Source organism: Hemiscyllium ocellatum, chromosome 35 (genome assembly GCF_020745735.1).
Source record: "Hemiscyllium ocellatum isolate sHemOce1 chromosome 35, sHemOce1.pat.X.cur, whole genome shotgun sequence".
NCBI lineage: Eukaryota > Metazoa > Chordata > Chondrichthyes > Orectolobiformes > Hemiscylliidae > Hemiscyllium > Hemiscyllium ocellatum.
The window spans coordinates 8875873-8902204 of NC_083435.1; the positions used below are offsets into that span (position 1 = coordinate 8875873).

The window sequence follows — 26332 nt, forward strand, 5'->3', positions numbered from 1 at the left end:
CCACAAGAAATTACAGAGAGTTGTGAACCAAACCCAGTCCATCATGAAAACCAGGTTTTCTTCCATTGACCTGATCAGGTGTACCCTAAAACTCTGTAGAAGCTAGGGAAGAGATTGCTGGGCCCCTTGCTGAGATAATTTTATGATCAACAGCTACAGGTGAGGTGCTGGAAGACAGGAAGTTGGCCAAAATGATGTCTCTATCCCAGAAATATTATAAGGAGAAGCCAGGGAATGATAGATTGGTGAGCCTGACATCAGTGGTGGGCAGATTGTTGGAGGGGATGCTGAGGATCAGGATTTACATGTATTTGGAAAGGTAAGGACTGATTAGAGATACTCAACACGGCTTTGTGCATGGGAAACCATACCTCACTAACTTGATTAAGTTTTTTGAAAATGTAATGAAGAAGATTGATGAGGGCAGACAGTGGATGTGACCTATAAGGACTTCAGAAAATCTTTCAACAAGGTTCCTCATGGGAGACTGGTCAGCAAGGTTAGATCTCACAGAATACGGAGAGAACTGGCCATTTGGATACAGAACTGGCTCGAAGGTAGAAGACAGAGGCTGATGGTGGAGGGTTGCTTTTCAGACTGGAGGCCTGTGACCAGTGGTGTGCTGGGATCGGTGCTGGGTTCACTGCTTTTCATTATTTATGTAAATGATTTGAGTGTGAATGAGGTGGTTAAGTTAGTAAGTTTGCAGATGACACTAAAATTTTAGTGTCATCAGCGAAGGAGATTACCTCAGAGTACAACGGGATCTTGATCAGATGGGTCAATCGGCTGAGGAGTGGCAGATGGAGTTTAATTGAGATAAAAGTGCCTGCATTTTGGAAAGGCAAATCAGGCAGAACTTATACACTGAATGGTAAGGTCCTGGGGAGTGTTGCTGAACAAAGAGACCTTGGAGTGCAGGTTCATAGTTCCTTGAAAGTATAGTTGCAGGTAGACAAGATAGCGTAGAAGGCATTTGGTATACTTTCCTTTATTGGCCAGAGCATTGAGAATAGGAGTTGGGAGGTCATATTGAGACTGTACAGGATATAGGTTCGGCCTCTTTTGGTATATTGTGTTCAATTCTATCTCTCTGCTTTAGGAAGCATGTTGTGAAACTTGTAAAGGTTGAGAAAAGAAATGGTGAAATGGCCTAATTTCTCTCATATGTCTTATGGCATTTTGATCTTAGTGGGTCTCGACTAGATTAGGATATCTGGTCAGCATGATGAGTTGGGCAGAAGGGGCTATTTCCATGCTGTACAGCTCTATGACTCTATGACTCCATCTACATTTCCCATGCCTTGGGAAAGCAGCCAACGTAAACAAAGACCCTTCCCACCCTGGTTATACTCTCAACCACCCTCTTGTATTGGGCAGGAGATACAAAGGTTTGAAAACACATAACAAAAGATTCAAGACCAGCTTCTTCTCCACTGTTATCAAACTTATGAATGGATCTCTCATATAGTAGAGTTGATCGTTCTTTGCCCCTTCTCTATAGCTGAAACCCTATGTTCTGCATTCTGTTCTCTTACCCTGATGTACTTACTTAATATAGGAGTTGCCTGGTAAACATGCAAAACAATACTAATCATTGTATCTCGGTGACAATAATAAATCAAGCAAATTCATCCACTGTGCTCTGTGAAATGCTATACAATTCATTAAATATAGCCTAGACAAGGATAATTTTCAAACTTAGGCCCCCAGAAATTTCTAGAATTTGGGGACGTGAGCATCACTAGTTATCTAGCATTTTTGCCTGTCTCTAGATTGAATCATAGAGATATACAGCATGAAAATAGACCCTTCGGTCCAACCCGTCCTTGGCGACCTGGTATCCTAACATAATCTAGTCCCATTTGCCAGCTCTTGGCCAATTTCCCTATAAACCCTTCATAATTATATAACCATCCAGTTGCCTTTTAACTGCTGTAATTGTACCAGCCTCCACCACTTGCTCTTTCAGCTCATTCCATACATTGTTACGGGCTAGGCTAGACCATTCAACACACCCTTAAGCAGGCAGCCCAGACCATAACTTTGCTATTTGTTTCAGTAAGTGTACGGTGAAAATTACCTGGAGGAAATTAGCTAGGTTGACTACCAGATTTTAAAGCAGACAAAAATTTATTCTCAAGATTACGGAATGAAACACCAAGAATAGAACAAAGAATATCTACAGAACCCAGTCAACCCAAACTAGACTTAATTATGCTGTTCCGAGTGTGCACAACAGTCCCAATAAGCAAACCCTCTGAAGTACAGTAAAAATGAAACAAATTCTTACAGGCCAAAGTTAGAAGGGCAAAGGAGAGAAAGTTTAGCAGCCTGTTTCCCCAAAACTCACTGTTGAACTCCTTAACTAGTTCTGATCTGAATTGAACTGCTCAGCTTTTCAAACTGACTACTCCCCTTTCTAAAACCTGACCAATTTGGCCTGAAGTCTCATCTGTTTACATATAAGTAAAAGGCCTCTCAAAGTCCTTTACATCTCTGTACTAAACTTTTTTTTATTTCAAAAATATACTTTATTCATAAAATAATTTGATGATCTATACAACTGGACGTGCCATACATATGTAAGCATTCCATTTCTTTGCATACCGAAACAGAGTGATCATTCCTATTTACAGGTCTGTACAATTACATTTTAAGCTGAGGCGTCAGCAGAGCCCAAATGACTGCATGGGCCCCCTGTTCTTCTTTAGGCAGGTAGATATTACACGGTGGTCTTTCCCCACCGCGCCTTGGCGGCAGCTGCCCCAAGCTTCAACATGTAGTCCTGGATCTTGGAATGTGCCAGTCTGCAACACTCAGTCAGGGTCAACTCCTTCAGCTGGAAGATCAACAGGTTTCGGACCACCCAGAGAGCATCCTTCACCGAGTTGATGATCCTCCAGGCGCAGTTAATATTCGTCTAAGTGTGTGTCCCGGGGAACAGGCTGTAGAGCACGGAGTCCCGCGTCAGGGCGTTGCTCGGGACGAACCTCGACAAACCCCACTGCATTCCTCTCTAGACTTCCTCTGCGTAGGCACATTCCAGAAGGAGGTGTGTGACAGTCTCTTCCCCCCCGCAGACACTTCGAGGGCAGCGTGCGGTGCGGCTGAGAGTCCGGGCGTGCATAAAGGATCTCACAGGCAGAGCCCTTCTCACCACCAGCCAAGCCATGTCTTGGTGCTTGTTGGAAAGTTCTGGCGATGAGGCATTCTGCCAAATGGCTTTGACAGTCTGCTCAGGGAACCGCTCGATAGGATCTGCCCTCTCCTTTTCCCCAAGGGTCTCGAGGACACTACGTGCTGACCACTTCCTGATGGACTTGTGGTCAAAGGTGTTTTTCTTCATAAACTTCTCCATGAAGGACAGGTGATACGGAACGGTCCAACTACTTGGAGCGCTCCGCAATAGCGAGGCCAGGCCCATCCTTCACAACACCGGGGACAGGTAGAACCTCAGTATGTAGTGACACTTGGTGTTTGCGTACCGGGGATCCATGCACAACTTGATGCAGCCACACACAAAGGTGGCCATCAGGGTGAGGGTGGCATTGGGTGTATTTTTTCCCCCGTCGCCCAGATCTTTGTACAGCGAGTCCCTTCGGACCCAGTCCATCTTTGAACTCCATATAAACTGGAAGATGGCCCGGGTGACTGCAGCGGCACAGGTTTTCTGGGAATAGGCCAGACCTGTGCCACGTATAATAGCAATGACAGTGCCTCACACCTGATGACCAGGTTTTTTCCCGCGATGGAGAGTGACCGTAGCTTCCATCTTCCCAGTTTCTGCCTCAGTTTGCTGATACACCCCTCCCAAGACTTGGCGCACACCCCAGCCCCCCCAAACCAAATGCCCAGCACTGTCAGGTGGTCGGTCCTGACGGTGAAGGGGATCGAGGATTGGTCAGCCCAGTTCCCGAAGAGCATGGCCTCGCTCCTGCCTCGGTTTACCTTGGCCCCTGAGGCCCATTCGAACTGGTCACAAATGCACATGAGTCTGCGCACGGACAGTGGATCTGAGCAGAAAATGGCGACGTCATCCATGTACAGTGAGGCGTTAACCTTTAGGCCCCCGCTGCCAGGAATAGTCACCCCTCTCAGGCTCACATCCTTCCTGATGGACTCGGCAAATGGCTCTATGCAGCACACAAACAAGGCAGGAGAGAGAGGGCAGCCCTGCCTGACTCCAAATCTGACTGGGAAGCTATCTGATTCCCACCCATTGATTGAGACTGCACTGACAATGTTGGCGTAGAGCAGTCTGATCCAATTGCAGATTCCCTCCCCAAAGCCCATTTTGAAGAGAACATCTCTCATTTACCTGTGTGATATCCTGTCAAAGGCTTTGTCCTGGTCCAGGCTGATCAGGCAGGCATCCAACCCTCTGTCCTGCAAGTAGGCGATTGTATCTTTGAGGAGTGCGAGACTCTCAGTGATCTTCCTGCCTGGCACAGCACAGGTTTGGTCGGGGTGAATCACCGACCCTAGAACAGACCTGACCCGGTTGGCGATGACCTTTGATAGGATTTTGTAATCCGCATTCAACAGTGAATTGGTCTCAATTTTTGAGTTCCTCCCTCTCCCCCTTCCGCTTGTAGATGAGGATGATGATGCCTTTCCTCATGGATTCACTCATGGTACCTGCCCGAAGCATACCGACATACACCTCCAGCAGGTCCTGGCCAAACAAGTCCCACAGGGCGGAATAGAGCTCGACCGGTAAGCCGTCGTTTCCAGGAGTTTTATTCTTTTCGAAGGATTCGAGGGCCTTGGTCAGCCCGTCCAGAGATAGCGGCTGGTCCAGCCTCTCGCACACACCTGCTTTTTTTTATTTCAAAATATACTTTATTCATAGAAATAAATCTTTGGTACCTGTACAATTTGTCATATCGTTCATAGATATATACATTGCATGTCTTAACATTACAAAGAACAGATTGAATTAATCGAATTTACAGTTTTCCTATTTACAATTCCCTTTATTAACCATCCAGTCTCTTATTATTTAGCTGTGGCTTCAGCGGAACCCACCTAGTGAGTGGGTGCCCTGTTACATGATTGCAAAGGAACTTTCTTTAATCCCCAGTTTTTGGGGTTACCATTGTCCATTTGACTGTCCTGTCTCTGGGGTAGCTGTCTGCATCCCCAAGATGAGCATGAACTGCTGGACCTTCGCTGGGCTGAGGTAGCTATCCAGCTCCTCACTGGTGTCATTTACCCACTCTGGTGACATTGAGCCAAGGCAAGGGTCTGCACCATCCAGTTCTGTGTCTGACAATGGGACTGTCAGAGGATCACAGCTTTCAGTTACCTGTAGTTGTGGGGAAATGGGTACCCCCTGGTTCTCACTGGGTGGAGGGTGGACTTCGGGGGGGTCTGTTGTTTCCTGGTTGGGAGGAAATGCCCTCCTCTTTATCTACGGTGCTCTGTCTCTTCTTCTGTTGGTGATGACCTTCTTTGCACCCGTCTTCCCCATCCGAAGAGCTGGCCGTCTCCCCCTCATGCAGTTGTCTTTTCTCCCTTTGCTGGGAGGCTTTGGGGGCCTGGCAGGATTTTTTCTTCCTGTTTTTAACAGGTATCCACTCCTCTGCCTTCTCGATTACCTCCTCCTCCATTGCTTCCATCTGCCCAGCTAGGGCTAGGATCAGCTGCTGTGTCTCTCCGCTGGCTGCTGCCTCCTCCACTCCAGCCTGTTCTTCTTTCTGGTACCACCACACTCCGTTTCCCTGCTGTCTGGGTGGACCTTGCTGGTCTTTGGGGGTCCATGGCTCACATTGCTACCTCCAGCCATCTGTGCGTAAGTGGGGCACCCCAGTCTTGGGCAGGTCTTGTACATGTGGCCCGCCTCTCCGCACAGGTTGCAGCTCTTTGCTTCCTGACAGTCCTTAATCAGGTGACCCTCCTATTTGCAATTCCTGCAGATGGTCACCTTCCAATCCGCCATCACGTATCCCGCCTTCCCGTAGTTTTGGCACACTTTCGGCTGCCCTGCATATGCCCGGTAGCCTCTGCTCCCTCCAATTGCGAAGCTCGAGGGTGGGTGGAGAATTCCCATTATCATCGACCCTCAGAGTTACCCTGACCTGCCGCTTACTGGTCCAGATCCCAAAGGGGTCGATCACATCGGTGGCTTCTCCCTCAACTTGGATGTACCTTCCCAGGAAGGTCAGGATATCAGCCGCTGGAACATAGGGGTTGTACATATGGATTGTAACAACCCGACTCCTCTGTGCAGGAAACACACACAATGGGATCGCCGACAAGGTGGAGAATAGCGGCTCCCCTTCCTTCTCCTTGAAGACCTTCAGGAGCTGCTCGCACTGCTTCACACTCCTGAAAGTCATGTCTAAATACCCTGCCCCAGGGAAATCCTGCAGGCAGTACACGTCCGCTGTGGCGAACCCACAGCATCCCAACAGCACTTTCTTAATAAACAGGATGTGATCGACCGGTGTATGACCCTCTACCTACTGCACAGTCACCCTGACTGTGTTTCGAACCCCCTGGCCAGGGCTGCAGGCAGCTGTTGAGGATGCTGTGGGTTCGCTGCAGCGGCTGATGTCGTGACCTTCCTGGGAAGGTACGTCCAAGTTGAGGGAGAAGCCACCGATGTGATCGACCCCTTTGTTAGGAAGGAGAATTCTCTGAACCCTGTTCTTCCTTCTGTGCTGTAATCATGAACCCCTTCTCCTCTTGCTTTCCTTCCCTGTCAAAGTACCTTTTGAGCATAATCACATGACACACTCTGTGAGATTTTCTCCTGTCCGGAGTCCTTATCAAGTAGATCACCTCACTCAATTTCCTCTCAGTTTGATACAGTCCACTGAACCTTACTTTTAAAGGTTCACCTGTTACAGGAAGTCACACCAATACCTTATCCCCAATTGCAAAACTGTGAATTTCTGATTTCTTATCCACTTCCTGTTTCATTGCATGCTGGGATACTTTTGAATGCTGTTCAGCCAACTCCCCAGCTCCATGAAATCATTCTCTAAAATTTGACACATAGGCCAAATGGGTGATCTCTGAATTCTGTCTTATTTTAATGGTCCTCTTACTTCATGCCCAAATATTAATTCCAAAGGACTGAATTCGGTCAATTTATTGGTGCATTTCTGACCGCAAAAAGTACAAACGGAACTCCCTTATCCTAATCATCTGGATAATCCTGACCATAAACCCTCAGCATGGGCTTTAATGTTTGATGGCATGGTACACAGTAGATTTGAATTGCTTTATTCCCAAGTTATCCATAAAGTCCTGAATAGTTTGGATGTGAAGTTTGATCCTTGATCTGACTGGATCTCTATTGGTAATCTGTATTGAGTAAAACATTAAGTAATTCTTTTCCAACCCTTTTAGCTGTGATGTTGTGTAATGGGATTGCCTCGGGAATCTAGTCCACACATCTATTATTGTTAACAAATACTTATTCCCACTTTTTGTTTGAGGTAGGGGACCTGTGCAATCAATCAAGACTCTTGAGAAAGTTTTCTCAAATGCTGGAATAGATATTAAAGGTGCAGGTTTTATTCCTGCCTGTGGTTTTCCAGGTTCCTGACATGCATGATACGTCTGGCAAAATTCAATTACACCTTTGTGTAGTCCAGGCCAGTAAAAATGTCTTTGCATTTTAGCCTGTCTTTACCTCACTCCTAAATGACCTCCAAGTGCCAGTGGCCACTGCATTTGTTCAGCCACCTTTTGAAATGAGATGAAAAAGGCTTCCACATCCTTTTCATCAAATTTAGGCAATGCTTGAACATACTTACCCAGTTTCTCACTGGGCTTCTGACTACCAGGGGATTCCTCATCCTCACTAAGCCTACCTTCAGCCTTTATCTCCAGCCTTTTAAACTGACTTTCCTTTTTAATTGTCAGTTTTTGAAGTTCAAACACTCTCTCTTTTAATTTATCTTCGGCTTTTAATCGTAACTCAAACTGTTTCATTCCTGCTGCCCTTTCCCGATCTCTCGCTTCGAACTCAAGCTGCTTCACTTGCAATTGAAATTTTGCCACCTCTATAGATTCTTATGGTTTCTCCAGCAAGTTTAGATGCTGTGCTGGGGATTTATTCACTTTTATGCATTTCAAGACATCCAGCACCTCCTCCTCTATAATATGGACATTTTTCAAGATGTCACCATCTATCTCCCCACACTGTATATCTTCCTTGTCCTTCTCTGTCATGAACACATGCAAAATATTTGTTTTGTATCTCCCCCATCTCCTGTGGCTCCACACATAGGCTGCCTTGCTGATCATTGACAGGCCCTATTCTCTCCCTTGTTAGTCTTTTTTCCTTAATGTATTAGTATAATGCCTTTGGATTCACCTTAACCCTATTTGCCAAAGCTACCCCTCCTGGTTTCCCTCTTAAGTATACTCCAACTGCCTTTATACTCTGCTAAGATGCCCTTGGAAAATGGTAATGAATCACCACAGTCCATTTGTTATAGTTTCATTTACAATACTCTTCAGAAGGGAATTCCAGAATTTTGACCCAATGACAGTGAAGGAATAGTGATACATTTCCAAGTCAGGATGGTGAATGGCTTGCAGACAAACTTGCAGGTATTGGTGTTCCCATATATCGGCTTTCCTTCTGGTTGCAAGTGATTGTGAGTTGGGATGGTGCTGTCTCAGGATTTTCGATAAATGGCTGCTGGCAAACTTGTAGATAGGACACCCTGCTGCTACTGAGCATCAGTGGTGGAGGGAGTGGATGCGTATGGATGTAGTCCCAGTCAAGCAGGCTGCTTTGTTCTGGGGACTGTAGCTGGGGACACATTTGAGATCAGCACAGGATAGGATAAATAGACAAAGTCTTTTCCCTGGGGTCGGGAAGTTAGAACTAGAGGGTTTAGGGTGAGAGGGTAAAGATATAAAAGAGACCTAAGGGGCAACTTTTTCACGCAGAGGGTGGCACGTGTATGGAATGAGCTGCCAGAGTATGTGATGGAGGCTGGTACAATTGCAACATTTGAGAGGCATTTGGATGGGTACATGAATAGGAAGGGTTTGGAGGGATATGGGCCGGGTGCTGGCAGGTGGGACTAGATTGGGTTGGGATATCTGGTCAGCACGGACTGGATGGACCGAAGGGTCTGTTTCCATGCTGTACATCTCTAAGACTCTATGACTCTAAGCGCTAGAGAAGTTCCACAGATGCTGCCTCTTCTGCTGAGTTTCTCTGGCGCTTCCTATCTGTGTTTCAGATTTCCAGTGTCAGCATTATTTTGGTTTTATCTGACACATTTGAGATACCTTCCCAGACAGAGACGTTAGGAAGTGTGGCTTTGTTGATCCCATGAGTTCTGGAATACAAATATAAATATGGAGCTTCATTTATTTTTGTATTTGTGGTTGGCAGTGTTAGAGTCCCTAGCCTGACACAGAGAGCCATAATAAGCATTAGTAGCAACAACTGAAATAGGCAGGGGTTCCATTGTCAGTTGGGAATTTAACAAACTTCAATGTTGACATTTTTGCCTGTTCCAGACGACCCTATTGAGGTTAAATCAGGAGACTGCGAGAGGACAGTGGGTTTTTCATCTCATGAGCATGCAATAATTGTAAATATTGTGTAATAATAATTTCTATGGCACATGCTGCAAAAAATATATTTATGTAATGTACTGGTATTCACTTTACAGATGAGATCTTCCCCGGTGTCCCTGACTGGCTGGCACCATTGCTCGTGACCATCCTTTGTGTAACTGTTGGCATTGCAGCTGTGGGTTACTGGAGTGTGAAAAACCATCGACACATTAAAGGTACAGTCTCTGTGTAACACTGACTAAGGACAATAAAGACACAAGCCTGAGAATTACGTCAGGCCTCGGGCAGGAATGTCAGTGTGAGAAAATGATGATGTATTGAAATGATACGGAACCAGAATCTCGCTGTGTAAAGCAATCTGTGTGGAAGAGATTAGATCAAGAACAGTAATATAGTAGACAAAATTGAAAGAAGTTGAGGGGAATAACTGCTTCACCTGGAAGGAATGTTTGGGGCATGAGAAAGTAAGGAGGGAGGAGGCAAAAAGGCGATTGCGCAGCAACTCATAGGAGAGAGGTGAAGTATTGGGGGATGATAACAGAGTGAACCAGGGAGAGAACAATTCCTTTGGAAGGCTGACAGGAGAGATGAGGGGTAAATGTGTTTGGTGGCAGCATCATGTTGGAACTGGTGGAAATTATGGATGACAATTTTTCAATTTCAGAAGCAGGTGGCATGGAACACGAGTACACGGTGAAACCTGTTATAATGTGAGGAGGGAGAGGAAGAGAAAAGAACAAAACTGTGAGAATTGGGTTCCGCCCAGTGAAGGGCCCCGTCAGTGGCTGCTTAAGGTGGGAGTGAGGGGGTGTTGTAGTTGAGTAAGAAGGAAGAAATGTAAGACGAACCAGAATGGAAGGTGTTACCATCAGTGCAGATATCATGCAGACAGAGGAATCTCGGAGAATGGAAGAGAGATCTTCCAGGAAGCAGGTTGCAAGGACGTGTATTCAATGTATTCAGTGGTCATGTGTTATATATCATTAAAGAATATATCCCCAGGGATATGTCCAAAAAGTTAAAGAAGGGAAGGGCAGAGATGGTCCGGGTAAAGATGAGAGAAAGGTTGAAATTGAAAGCAGAATTGAAGGTTGTTTCCAGTGCTGGATAAGCCAAGAAATGGCATCAGTGCAGTTATTGTAATACTGGAGAAAGGGTTCTGGGAGGTGGCCTGAAAAGGACTGGAGCAAAGAATGTTCCACATTCTCCAGAAAAAGACAAGCCTCACTCAGAGCTTATATCTTTTCTGTTGTCATTTTAATTCGTGACATTCCTGTTAGAGTTTTCCCTGTACTGAGGAAATATTGAAATAGATTCAAGCCAGAATGACCAACCATCAACAACCTGTCCTGTCTCTTCGGGGCAGGACATTCCCAGCACAAGCACTGACACAATGGAATACAGCGGGAAATGAGTTACTCCTCAACCAGGAATGCACAATAGAAGCTGATAGTAAAAGGCAGAGTCACCATAGTATTAGTGGACCATAGAGCTGCTCTGTCACTAGAGAGAGAGAAGACTGATGGTGGTTTAACCTCAGGTTCACCACAGCTCAGACAAGGAGTGAGGCTGCGAAGCTGGGAACCTCAGCCTATCCAGGAATTGAACTCACACTGTCAACATCACTCTTCATGACAAACCCCTTCAGTCTATCCCTTAGTATCATGAGGCAGAATCCATCAGAAAGCATCATTAGGGAAGAGATGTCATGAGCAATTGAATGGAAGAAAGACAACAAAAGCCAAGGGAAAACTCTCTGCTGGTTGAAGCCATACAAGACACAAAGGATGATGTTTGTGATTGTTGGAGGTCAGTCACCTCTGCTTCAGGACATCACTGTGGAGATCCTCAGGGTAGTGTCCTTGACCCAATAATTTTCAATTAGTTCATCAATGACTATTCCCACTCTGACCTTACGATGAAGGGATGTTCACTGACAATGTTCAGCACCATTTGTGATGCCTCAGATGCTGAACCAGTCCATGTCACAAGGCATGGACAATATCCAAGTTTGAGCTGATAAGTGGCAAGTAACATTTATACTCCACACTCTATGACCATCTCCAACAACTTCTTATAGAAGTTTATAAATCATGAGGGGTACAGATAAGGTGAACAGCGGAGGTGTTTCCTTTAGGGTAGGGGAGTCCAAAATTAGTATAAGGTGAGAGACGAAAGACACAGTGGGTGGTGTGTGTATGGAACAAGCTGTCAGAGAAGGTGGTAAAGGTCAGTACCATTCCAACATTTGAAAGACATTGTGACAGGTACATGAATAGGAAAGGATGAGAGGGACATGGGCCAAATGCAGTTAAATGGGATTAGTTCAGTTTAAGAAATCTGGTCAGCATGGAGGAGTTTGGCCAAAGGGCAGGTTTCTTTACTATGTTCCTCTATAATTCGTGGAGAAAATGTAACATTCAATGATATTACAAACACTGAATCCCCCACTATCACCACACGGGGATTTCCATTTATCAAAAATTGAACTGGACTAGACATGTAACAACTGTGACTACAAGAGCAGGCCAACAGATAGGAATCGTCTCTTCTTCCACATTATTTTCAACTACCATCTTCTTGCCCACTCACTAATTCTGTCCATGATGGTGAATTTATTACCACCCCTTCAGAGATAATTAGAAATAGGCAATAAATGCAGGCCTGACCCAGTGGTAAGGATCTTCCATGAAAGAATAAAGACAACCAAACTTTGATCATAAGCTCTGTGCTGTTCACAATCTGACAGTGGCTGTTTACCTCCCAAAACTCAGCTGCCCTCTGGTGTCAGTGTTAGATGTTGAAATGATATGCATCTGTTTAACCTTCAGAACTAAATTTACCACAAAAAGCATATTGCATTTGATTAACAAATTATTTAAAAAGGTTACTTTCACAGCGCTCCTGCACAGCAGTGAGTCCTGGACTGTGAATCAGCAGAGAGTGAGAGAACTTCCACCAGAAATTTCCCTGAAACATGCTCCAGATTTAATGAGAAGATTCTTAAACAAACATTGTCCTTCTTGAAGCTGATCGGATAAGACAAGCATTCCAGCAAATCTCTATCCAGTAGGATCAATTTGATGGCTGATCATTGTGTATGGATGGCTGAAAGCACTCTCCCCTTGCCAAATCCTGTTTCCTTTACTCTCTAATGGCCAACAATTCAGAGGAGAACAAAATAAAAGCTTCAAAGACAACCTAAATCTCTCCTTGAAGTGTAAAAGCATTCAACCACAAGACTCGGATGAATTTCCTCCCCTAAGTTCAGAAGGACAATGACCTATCCATCAAAATCCATATCTGCTTTGAGGCCTTATGTCTGAAAACTGAAGCTGAGTGACACTCATGATCCTGCTGACTCGGTGAAATCCTGCCCTTTGTGCCCAAAGATCATGGGATCGGGAATCAGCATGTTCAGTTTCATCAAAACCATGGCAAGATCTCGTGACGCTGAATAGACATCAGCTTTGAATCGAAGGATGGCCAATGGCAGGGAGCTGCCTCTACTATTTGTTGGCACTTCATCTATTTTGTTGCAATTTCGCTTCTGAATGAGAAGGTGCATCATGTAAAGTCTATGTGGCCAGTTTTGATTTGAATCTTTTGATATGGAACTTTTCCACACTTTTCAAATGTAAGGATTTATTGAAGCAACTCATTTATTACACCTCCCATTTCCTGATCCTTGTCTTCTCTTCTCCTTGTGACAGTGCTGCTCCTTTAACAAGGTTATAGAGCCCTCTTTTTTCCAAGAGGTGTTGTAAAAGGCAGAGGTTCCGGTTTAGTTTTTAGCTGAGGACATAGAGAAACAGCCGCAGTATAGCTGCAGCTTCAGATCCATGCTTCAGCAAATGATCCCTGGCTGATCCTCTCTCTCTCTCTCTCTCTCTCTCTCTCTCTGAATCCTCTATCCAGTAAGAATTTGTGTTTGAATTTACCTTTTTGCCAAGGGGTGTGTTCATGGAATGTTGCAGGAAATTGGAACACTCTTTGTTGAGTTGACAGGGATATTGTGTCAGTCAGGTTTTTGAATCATTGTCATTTTAAATTCTGTTTTCTTTTGTTTGTGTTTTATTTGGTGATGTGTAAATAAATTCTGTTTTACTTGAAGCCACGTAGTTTGACCAACTGCATCCTTCCTGAAATATCCATCTTACTTTAAACAACTTGAAAAGTTAGGGTCCGGGCTACCTTCTTAAAAAATGTCTTGAGGGAGTCTGGTCTGGTCAATAAAACCCTGATCTTTTAAAAGTGTTTGGAGTTTAACAATTACATTTGTAATTTCACCAAACAACACAAATTCCTGAACTATCTATAATCTCCAAAGTGTCATCTGTTTAACTCATCTGAATCTCGTCAGACTCTGGGTTCTGTTTATATGTTGTTACCTGGTGCCTCAATTTTATTTTAAGGAACATTACTGTCTCGTGAATGTCACGTACTCTATGATTTCTTTCTGTAACATTTTTATTGCAGCTCATTTTGTTTGAATATTTAAAAAATATTTTAGCCATAATGGCTCAGGTATGGTATTTTAATTTTATTTTGATCAGGATTTTCTTTTCCCCAATGTTTATTCAAACCATTGGTGAAAAATTCTGTTGTTTTAATCTAATTTTCCATCTCCCACTTCACCCTCCTTATAACCAAACCAGTTGCACAGTAAAACACTACAATACATGAACTGCAACACAGTTTATTAATCAAATACCTAACGATGGTAAATTACATATTGGTAAGAACTGATTTTCATTGATGATCTGATTGATTCAAACTATTTTGGTGAGAAAATGTGATTAATTGCATTGTTATTCTGATACTTACAATAATATTTTTGTCTCTTTGTAGAACTGGAACTTCATAAAACTTTCATAGAATGTGGTAAGAATTTAATATTAAAATGTTCACAAACCATAAAGAATGTGGGTTTCAGAATAATTGCAAACATGATCGAACATTTTTACCTTTTTATGATCAGTTGTGCAAATGTATTGATAATGTGACTCATACAGCATGAAACCTTTAGGTTTCAAATACTCACGTATGGAGTCAGCTTTCCACATATGGAGTCAACTATTACGAGGGAGCATAGCTTTAAATTAAGGGGTGGTAGATATAGGACAGATGTTAGGGGTAGATTCTTTACTCAGCGAGTCGTGAGTCCATGGAATGCCCTGCTAGTAACTGTGGTAGACTCTCCCTCTTTATGGGCATTTAAACAGGCATTGGATAGGCATATGGAGGATAGTGGGCTAGTGCAGGTTAGGTGGGCTTGGATCAGCGCAACATCGAGGGCCAAAGGGCCTGTACTGTGCTGTATTGTTCTATGTTCTATGTTCACTCAGGCCTACTTTATTTTGACCCAAAATGTACAAGAAAAAAACTGATTGTCCAGTTGAATATTCTTTATACCTAAGGAGGTTAATTTATATTTACCTACATTCAGATTGAAATTAGACATAGATTTAACATAATCACAGAAAAGAATGACAGATTTGAGAGATTGAGAAGGAAAGTAAGAACTATAATGAAAACAACTGTGCTATTACAGTAATTCCAGAAAATAAATGCTTAAGCTATATTAAAATTGTAAAGCTCTGAGAATAGTAGAGGTATGGAGTGCCCTCCCTGCAACAGTAGTAGATTCGCTAATTTTAAGGACATTTAAATGCTCATTGGATAAATATATGGATGATAATGGAATAGTGTCGGTTGGATAGGCTTCAAATCGGTTTCACAGGTCGGCACAACATCGAGGGCCAAGGGGCCTGTACTGTGCTGGAATGTTCTGTTCTAACATATTTCCAGTAAGTCGTTTCTCATGTGATTGAGGTAATGCATAATCCTATGTGTGATATTTGATATACTGTTTTTAATCACAACAAAAAAAAATCACAGAAAACAATCTGAATTCTATGCACTTTAAAGTTTGTTTTTCTGGAATCTTTGATAAAATTATCGTCAAACAAAGTCTGAAATATTATTATTCACAGTTAGGTCTATCTCAAATTTATTTTCAATTGATTTCAGCAAAACCTTTGACCAGGTCCCACGTGGGAGAGTGGTAAAGAAAGTAAAAATGTATGGGATCTAGGCAAACTTGACCCAATGGATTCCAAATTAGCAGAGTTGGAGGAGACAAGGAGCCATGGTAGAAGGTTGTTTCTGTGACTGGAGGGGAGTGTCCCATGGTGTACAATTGGGTCAGTGTTGGGCCCCTTATTGTCTGTGATTTATGTCAGTGATATCAATGAGAATGTGGCAGGGGATGATAAGAAAACTTATGGATGACACAAAAATAGACCATGGAAACAGAACTTGCAGGAAAAGGTCAACAGGTCTAGCAGGATCTGGAGAGAGAAATCAGAGTTAACGTTTCAGGTCAAGTGAACCTTCTTCAGAGTTCTAAGGAAGGGTCACTCAACCCAAAACATTAACTCCGATTTTTTTTTCTACTGACACTTCCAGACCTGCTGAGCTTTTCCAGCAAGTTCTGGTTTTGTTTCTGATTTACAGCATAGAGTCATAGAGTCAGAGAGATGTACAGCATGGAAACAGATCCTTTGGTTCAACTCGTCCATGCCAACCAGATATCCGAACCCAATCTCATCCCACCTGCCAGCACCTGACCCATATCCCTCGAAACCCTTCCTATTCAGGTACCCATCCAAATGCCTCTTAAATGTTGCAAATGTTGCTTCTTCCTCTATCTGCCATGTCTCTGAGCTTCAATATATTCAGCTTAAATAATCTCTACATGTTCTTATCCCAAAATTTCATTCCTGATGAAGGGCTTTTGCCTGAAACGTCGATTTCGCTGCTCATTTGGATGCTGCCTGAACTGCTGTGCTCTTCCATCACCACTGATCCAGATCTTGGAGTAACACAAACTTCTTATCCAATGTAATCAAATGCACTAACTCTTATCATTCCCCACTAAGGAGCACTGCCATGTACAGCCAACCCATGCCAAGGTCTTGCCAGGGCTAAATCATAACCCAAAGTTAAAAGTGAAACTAAAACTTTCACTCAGTTAAGGGCAACTCCACTAAGCTTTAAAAAATAGATTGCAGACCTCCCTCACAAAACTTGGACACCCAATAATTTACCATGCCGGATGACAAACAATCGAAAATCAACAGGAGTCCATCAGTGCACGGCGGGAGCTGGGCGGAAGTGAAGGCAGAGCGCAAAGCCGGTCAGGACGGTAAGTGATTGCTATTAGAGTGGGTGCGTTCTGGACCCCAGGTCCTACAAAGTAGGGCCTCCTCCTCTAACTTAAATTGAGAGTCCACAGTAAGAGGATCCAAGGAAGTGTGGATTGAAGAGTGAGGTTTTAGCTCAGGAGTCTTTGACAAGGAGGTTGAGTGAAGTGATTACACCACAGTTGAAGAGGGTGAAGACATGACTGCCTAGCTACGTGCTTGATGTGGGAGGTCAACGACTCTGGTGTATCTGGCTCATACAAGTGTGGAAAGTGTGTGCACGTTCAGCTACTGACAGATCATATTGCAGCACTGATAAAAGAACTCAAGGACCTTAGGCTCATCTGAGAGAACAAGATATTTCTGGACAAGACCTTCAGCGAGGTTATTACACCAATCATACCAGAAGAGAGAAGAAGAGAGCGGATGATGAGGAGGGCAGAGAGGAGACAGGTGCAAGTGACCCTGGGGAAAGTACCTGTCAGGAACAAGTTGAATTTTTGGAAACAGTAGAGACTGATGACACTGCCAGTCTGCGAGGCGGCCAGGTCTGTCAATCAAAAGTTGGCATGGAGGCAGAGCGGAAGAGTTGGACATTGCACAGAGCCGTGGTAATAGGGGACTCCATAGTGAGAGAAACTGACCGGGGATTTTGTTGCAGCTGACGGGACTTAAGGATGGTGTATTGCCTTCCTGGTGCCAGGGTTAAAGACATCACTGACAGAGTGCAGGAAATCCTCAAGGACGAAGGTGAAGAGCCAGAGGTGGTGGTCCATGTCGGCACAAATGATGTTGGGAAGAAGAGGAGGAACATACTATAGCGGGACTTCGGAGAACTAGGAAGAAGGCTGAAGAGCAGGACGTCCAAGGTGGTTATCTCTGGTTTGCTTCCAGTTCCTCGGGCTGGTGAGTCCAGAAACAGGGAGATAATGGACTTGAATGTGTAGCTGGGGAACTGGTGCAGGAAGCAAGGATTTAAATTATTGGATCACTGGGGTATGTTTTGTGGTAAGCATAAATTCTACAAGAGAGACGGTTTGCACCTTAATAGGTTGGGGACCAGCATTCTGGCAGGCATGTTTGCTACTGCAACACGGCGATGTTTAAACTAAGTAGTGGGGGGGAGGGGACAAACCGGATGTTTAAGAAGGAAATTGGAGGGAAAGTTAGAACAAGAGAAGTCCAGAAAGACAACTGTATCAACGAGGCAGAAAACTCAGAAAGGGATCATGCTGTAAAGTTGAGTGAAATAAGAGTTGATGGGAAGGGTGAGGGCAGTAACAAATTAAAAATACTATACATGAATGCACAAAGCATTAGAAATAAGATGGATGAGCTTGAGACTCTTTTGGAAATTGGCAGATACGATATTGTGGGGATAACTGAGAAGTGGACAGGGCCTGGGAAATGAATATTCAAGGCTACATGTGCTAGCGTAAGGACAGACAGACTTGTTGTTAAGGGATGATATTCAGTCCCTTGCGCAGGGGAACCTAGAATCAGGGGATGTAGAGTCAGGGTGGATAGTGCTGAAAAATATTGAGGGTAAAAAGACCCTTTTGGGTGTCATCTACAGGCCCCCAAACAGTAGTCTAGATGTCGATGTAAATTGAATCAGAAGCTGAAATTGGCCTGTCACAAAGATGTTACTACAGTTGTTATGGGGGATTTCAACATGCAGGTAGACTGGGAGAATCGGGATGGTATGGGACCTCAAGAAAGAGACTTTGTGGAGTGCCTCAGAGATGGATTCATAGAACAGCTGGTGCTGGAGCCAACCAGGGAGAAGGCAATTCTGGATCTAGTATTGTGTAATGAACCAGAATTGATCAGGGACCTCGGAGTGAAGGAGCCTTTGGGAAGTAGTGATCATAATACATTAAGCTTCAATCTGCAATTTGAGAGGGAGAGGGTACAGTCGGAAGTGACAATATTTCTGTTGAATAAAGGGAACTATGGAGCTATGAGGGAGGAGCTGGCCAAAGTTCAATGGTGCAATGCCTTAGCAGGGATGACAGTGGAGGAACAATGGCAGATATTTCGGTGTATAATGCAGAAGATGCAGGATCAGTTCATTCCAAAAAGGAAGAAAGATCCCAGGAGGAGGTATGCGATGCCATGGCTGACGAGGGAAGTTAAGAAACATATAAAGTTAAAAAAGAAAAAGTATAAGACAGCAAAAATAAGTGGGAAAACGGTGGACTGGGATGCTTTTAAAGAACAACAGAGGATTACTAAGAAGGAAATACGCAGAGAAAAAATGAGGTACGAAGGTAAACTGGCCAATAGTGTAAAAGAGGATAGTAAAAGCTTTTTTTAGGTATGTGGAAGGCAAAAAAAAATGGTTAAGACTAAAATTGGGCCTTGAAGACAGAAACAGGGGAATATATTACGGGGAACAAAGAAATGGCAGAAGAATTGTATTGGTATTTCAGATCTGTGTTCATTGGGGAAGACACAAGCAATCTCCCTGAGGTAACAGTGGCTGAAGGACCTGAACTTAAGGGAATTTATATTTGCCAGGAATTGGTGTTGGAGAGACTGTTAGGTCTGAAGGCTGATAAGTCTCCGGGGCCTGATGGTCTACATCCCAGGGTACTGAAGGAGGTGGCTTGAGAAATCGTGGATGCGTTGGTGATTATTTTCCAGAGTTCGATAGATTCAGGATCAGTTCCTGCGGAATGGAGGGTGGCTAATGTTATACCACTTTTTAAGAAAAGTGGGAGAGAGAAAGCAGGAAATTATAGACCAGTTAGTCTGACCTCAGTGGTGGGAAAGATGCTGGAGTCTTTATAAAGGATGAAATTATGGCACATCTGGATAGTAGTAACAGGATAGGTCAGAGTCAGCATGGATTTGTGAAGGGGACATCATGCTTGACTAATCTGCTGGAATTTTTTGAGGATGTAACTCTGAAGATGGACAAGGGAGATCCAGTAGATGTAGTGTATCTGGACTTTCAGAAAGCTTTTGATAAAGTCCCACATAGGAGGTTAGTGAGCAAAATTAGGTCTCATGGTATTGGGGGCAAAGTATTAACTTGGACTGAAAATTGGTTGGCTGACAGGAAACAAAGAGTAGTGACAAACGGCTCCATTTTGGAATGGCAGGCACTAATAAGAATGCGGAATACAGGGTTAATGGTAGGGTTCTCAGTAAGGTGGAGGAGCAGAGGGATCTTGGGGTCTATGTTTATAATACCTTGAAAGTTGCCACTCAGGTGGATAGAGCTTGTAAGAAGGCCTATGTTGTATTAGCGTTCATGAGCAGAGGGATTGAATTCAAGAGTCGTGAGATGATGTTGCAGCTATACAGGATCTTGGTTAGGCCGCATTTGGAGTACTGTGTGCAGTTCTGGTTGCCTCACTTTAGGAAAGATGTGGAAGCTTTGGAGAAGGTGCAGAGGAGATTTACCAGGATGTTGCCTGGAATGGAGAATAGGTCGTATGAGGAAAGGTTGAGCGTGCTAGGCCTTTTCTCATTGGAATGGCGAAGGATGAGGGATGACTTAATAGAGGTTTATAAGATGATCAGGGGAATGGATAGAGTAGACAGTCAGAGACTTTTTCCCCAGGTACAACAGAGTGTTACAAGGGGACTTAAATTGAAGGTGAAGGGTGGAAGGTATAGGGGGGATGTCAGGGGTAGGTTCTTTATCCAGAGAGTGGTGGGGGCATGGAATGCGCTGCCTGTGGGAGTGGCAGAGTCAGAATCATTGGTGACCTTTAAGCGGCAATTGGATAGGTACATGCATAGGTGCTTGAGCTAGGACAAATGTTCGGCACAACATCGTGGGCCGAAGGGCCTGTTCTGTGCTGTATTGTTCTATGTTCTATGTTCTATGTTCTAGGGTAGTGAATAAGGCTTTTAGCGCACTGGCCTTCATCAGGCAAGGCATTGAGTATCAAAGTGGGAAAGTTATGTAGCAGTTGTACAGAACGTTGGTGAGGCCGCATTTGGAGTATTGTGTTCAGTTTTGGCCACCTTGCTATTGGAAAGATGTTATTAAACTGGAAAGAGTGCAGAAGAAATTTTCAAGGATGTTTCCAGGATTCAAAGGACTGGCTTATAGGGAGAGGTTGGAAAACTACAACTTTATTCTTTAGAGACTAGGAGACTGAGGGGGGATCTTATCGAAGTGTATCAAATCATGAGAGGCATGGATAGGGTGAATACACTCAGTCTTTTACCCAGGGTTGGGGAATCGAGGACTAGAGAGCATCAGTTTAAGTTAAGAGGGGAAAGAATAAAAGGGAACCTGAGGGGCAACTTTTTTATAAAGAGGGTGGTGTGCATATGGAATGAGCTGCCAGCATAAGTCATTGAGGCGGTACATTAACAACATTTAAAAGGCATTTGGACAAGTACATGGATAGGAAAAGGTTAGAAGGATATGGCCCGATTGCAGGGAAATGGGGTTAGTGTGGATTTTGGTCAGCATGGAGTAGTTTGGGCCAAAAGGCTATCTCCATCTTGTAGGACTCTCTGACTCAGCTATTCAAGCTTGCTCCACCACTCAGTAAGAACGTGGTTGCTCTGATTTCAACATCAACTCTACATTCCAGCATATCCAAGAATCTTCCATGCCCTTAACAATCAAATATCTGTCTAACTCTGTCTTAACTTTACCTGAATGCTCATTGAAAAAAGGTAGATGAGTTAACGGCACAAATTGTTGGGAATGAATATGATTTAGTAGGCATTATTGAGACATGGTTACAGGATGATCATGACTGGGAGTTAAATATCATGGGGTACCAGCCTATTCAGAAGGACATACAGAAAGGTAAGGAAGGTGGTGTAGCTCTGACATTCAAGGACGACATCAGGGTGGTGATGAGAGATGATATTGGTTCTCTGGAGAATAAGGTTGAATCTATTTGGGCGAAAATGAGAAATTCTACAAAGGGAAAACCACTGAAAGGCATAGTCTATTGGCCACCAAATAATAATATCACACTGGGGCGGACAATAAGCAAAAATATAACGAATGCCAATAAAAATAGTACAACAATTATCATGGGGACTTTACCTACATGCCGATTGGTCAAACCAGCTCAGTCAGGATAGCCTTGAGGAGGAGTTCGTTGAGTGTATCCGTGATAGTATCCTTGAAGAGTATGTAATGGGACTGACGAGGGAGCAAGCTATCCTAGATCTGGTCCTGTGCAATGACACAGGAATAATTAATGATATCATAGTCAGGGATCCTCTTGGAAGGAGCGATCACAGTCTGGTTGAATTTAGAATACAGTATAAAGTGTGAAGATAAAATCCAATACCTGGGTCCTGTGCTTAAACAAAGGAGACTACAAGAGGATGAGGGAGGAGTTGGCTAAGTAGACTGGAAGCAAACATTTTATAGTGGGACAGTTGAAGGACAGTGGAGAACTTTCAAAGCAAATTTTCAAAGTGCTCAGCAAAAGTATATCCCAGTGAAAAAGAAGTTCTGTATGAAATGGGGTAATCTGCCATGGATGTCTAAGGAAATAAGGGAGGCTATCCAATTAAAAGAGAAGGCATACAAAGTGGCCAAAAACAGTGGGGAACGAGATCAGTCCTCACAGTGGGGGACACGAATAACATGCCAGTGATTGACAAGGAGATGAAGGTAGGTGAGGACCTGGAAACAATCATTATCACAGAAGAGGTAGTGTTAGGCAAGCTCATGGAGCTAATGGTAGACAAGTCTCCTGGCCCTGATGGAATGCATCCCAGGATAAAAAAGGAGGTGGCAGGGTAATGCACTTGTGATAATTTTCCAAAATTCACCTGACTCTGGAGCAGTTCCAGCAGATTGGAAAGCAGCAAATATAATGCCACTATTTTAAAAAGGAGGAAGACAGAAGATGGGGTATTATAGACTGGTTAGTTTAACTTTTGTAGTGGGGCAGATGCTTGAATCTATTATCAAGGGAGAAATAGCAAGGCATCTCGTTAGAAATTGGCCCATTGGGTAAACACAACATGAGTCATGCTTAACTAATTTACTGCAATTCTATGGAGTCATTGCAAGTACGATGGACAATGGGGACCCAGTAGATGTGGTGTATCTAAATTTCCAAAAGACATTTGACAAGGTGTCATACAAAAGGCTGCTGCATAAGATAATGATGCAAGGCACTACAGGCAATGGATTAGCATTATTAGAGGATTGGTTAACTAACAGGAAGCAAAGAGTGGGGATGATTAATGCTTTTCTGATTGGTGATCAGTGACTATTGGTGTGCCTCAGGGATCAGTGTTGAGACTGTAGTTATTCACAATTTATCTAGATGATTTGGAGTTGGGGACCATGTGTAGTGTGTCAAAGTTTGTGGATGACACTAAGATGAGTGGCAGAGCAAACTGAGCAGAGAACTGTGAAACTTTGCAAAGGGACATACATAGTTTAAATGAGTGAGCAAAGGTCTGGCAGATGGAGTGTAATGTTAATAAATGTGAAGTCATCCATTTTGTTAGGAGTAACAGTAAAATGATTATTACTTGAATGGTAAAGAATTGCAGCACGCTGCTGTGCAGAGGGACCTGGGTGTCCTTGTGCATGAATCACTGAAGGTTGGTCTGCAGGTATAAAAGGTAATTGAGAAGGCAAATGGAATTTTATTCTTCATTGCTAAAGGGATTGTGTTTAAAAGCAGAGAGGGAATGTTACAGCTGTACGAGGTGCTGGTGAGGCCACACCTGGAGTACTGTGTGCAGTTTTGGGCTCCTTACCTGGAGGGGGAGCAGAGGGGGTTCACTAGGTTGATTCCAGAGTTGAGGGGGTTGGCTTATGAGGAGAGACTGAGTAGACTTGGATTATGCGCATTGGAATTTAGAAGAATAAGTGGTGATCTTATAAAACATACAAAATTATGAAGGGAATAGATAAGATAGAAGTAGAGAGGATGTTTCCACTGGCAGGGGAAGCTGGAATAAGAGGGCATAGCCTCAAAATTAGGAGGAGCAGATTTAGGACTGAATTGAGAAGAGACTTTTTCACCAGAGAGTTATGAATCTGTGGAATTCCCTGCCCAGTGAAGTCATTGGGACTTCCTCAGTAAATCCTCATCTCTCTCTTAAATGGGTGATGCATTATTTATGAACTATGACCCCTCGTTCTAGATTCTTCCACAGGAGGAAATATCTATTCTACATCCACCTGGTTAAGTCCTCTCAGGATTCTATATATTTCAGTTACATCACTTTTAACCTTTTGAAACTCAGGAGGAAACATGCGTAGCCTATCTCGCCTTTTATCCTTATGAGACAATCTGTTCCTTCCATGAGTCTGATAAACTTCTCTGAATTGCTTCCGACACATAAGCACAATGTAGTATCGCCAATCTTTAAAAAATCTTTTTTTAAAAATTATCTCCACCATATCGGACATAAAAGTTCTTTAAAAAAATTTACATCTCCTTCCCACCAGTCTGCTCCACCCTCCTCTCCAACCTATCACTTTTCCCCTCACCTTCATCTACCTATCACATTCCCAACTACCTACCCCCCACCCCCACCTCCCTTCCATTTATCTCTCAGCCCCCGGCCCACCAGCCTCATTCCTGATAAGGGCTTATGCTTGAAACATCGATTCTTCTGCTCCTCAGATGCTGCCTGACCTGCTGTGCTTTTCTTGCACCACACTCTCAACAGAATCACAAATGTCCTCCATAATAGAAGCATAATCTCCTTACTCCTGCATTCAATTCTCTTCAAAATAAAACATAACATTCTGTTAGCTTTCTTGATTATTTGCTGTATCTGTCACTAACTTTCTGTGATACATTCACTAAGGCACCCAGATCTCTCTGCATCTAGAGCTCTGCAATCTTTCACCATGCTTTTTTTATTCTTTGTGCCAAATGGTCAGTTTCAATCTTTCCCTCATTATACTCCATTTGCTAGTTAAATTTATTCCCTCATGGGAATCAGAATTATCCTCCATGTTACTATCTCTTCTTTATCCTTTCTTCTAAAATTTCTCTGAACAAACCATATTGTCTGATTTCTTAGGCAGTTTGGCGTACAAGCTTTTTAAATTCCATTTCCTGTCCTACTGCTCTAGCTTTCTCCTGTTTTGCCAGTACAAGTTTTATTATTGCCCCAGTTCTGAGGAAGGGTCACTGACTCTGATTTCTCTTCACAGGTGCTGCTAGACCTGCTGAGTTTTTCCAGTGATTTCTGTTTTGGGTTCTGATTTTCAGCATCTGCAATTCTTTCAGTTTTGATTAGTGCCCCTTGTGTTTCCGGTTCTTTCTCCTCCCTTTCTATTGTTCTTTTCGTTCTTTATCTTTTCCATTTTTTTTTGTTTTTGTTTTTCCTCTCTTCTGATTTCTCTATCATTGTCTTTTACTTCCAATTCAAGATTTTTAAAACTTTGTCATGGAAATAGAAGTAATTCTAGTATTAATGCATACATTTCTGATTTTTTTTTAACTTTACATGCTGGATAATCATTTTAAGTATCTCATCCTTACAAAATTCTATTTTTATCTCAATTTCAATTTACTTTAAATTTAAATGCTAGCTCTCAGATTAACCTCAGTCAAAGGTTTCTAATAATCCACTGTTATAGTTTCTGCTCGTAGACAAGTCTCAGCAACAGTCAAAACCATTTTGAATGACTAACCCATGTAATAGACCACTCAACAACTTTCTTGTTGTTATGTCCAGTGCATCTACATGTTTACTTCTTTAAAAATTCACAGCTCCTCTTAAATACAATGGTCTTCTCCCCCATCAAAAGCACCCACATTATTCTGATTCCAGTGTATCACAGAGTCAAACTTGGAGTGATTGACCATACTTTGTATTTTTGCTGTAGATTACAATGGAGGTCAGTCACTGAGCATATTCAAAAAGAAGCTGTTTATGTATTTTTAATGAAAGAACATAAGGCTATTACACAAATAAGAAAAAAATGCTGTACATATACAATGATTTGGAAAGATCTTCTCATAGAGTCAGAATCATAGAGTCAGAGAGTCATACAGTACTGAAACAGACCCTTCTTCCAACTATTCCATGGCAAACAAAATCCCAAACCAAATTAGTCCCACCTGCCTGCTTCTGGCCTATTTCCCTCCAAACCATTTCAATTCATCTATTTATCCACATGGTGTTGTAATTGCACCAATCAGAAAGTTCTTTCCACACACAAACACTCTGTGTAAAAAAATTACCCCTCATGTTTTCTTTAAATATCACTCCTCTCACCTTAAAATGTGCCCCCTAGTCTTGAAATCCCCCATCCTAGGGGAAGGACAACTACCATTAACCTTATCTATACCTCTCACTATTTTACAAACTTCTATAAGGTCACCTCTGAACCTCGAGTGAAAGTAGTCCCATGAAAAGCAAAAAATAATTAGCTTTTTCCCATTCTTTGAAAATATTCTTTGAAAATAATGAATCCCAGTGAAGTACCATTTCTTATTTAATCTTTAATTGACAAATTGCAAAACAAATGTTCTTTGCAGTAAATTTCTAGGCATTCACCTGGTGTGATTTTCTTCCTCTCCCCCACCAAGACACAAACAAAAGATCATTCACAAACTTTTCTCATTGAACTGTAAAAT

The 26332-nt window shown here is 43.0% G+C and overlaps 1 protein-coding gene across 1 annotated transcript in view; it reads left to right on the top strand.

Annotated features, from left to right (window-relative positions):
• The window catches only part of LOC132832944 (butyrophilin subfamily 3 member A1-like), a 72710-nt gene that overhangs the window by 34860 nt on the left and 11518 nt on the right, over positions 1–26332 (top strand). The window contains exon 5 of the mRNA XM_060851188.1: positions 9657–9776. Within this exon, the coding sequence (XP_060707171.1) occupies positions 9657–9776 (120 nt within the window). The remainder of the gene's footprint in view (positions 1–9656; positions 9777–26332) is intronic.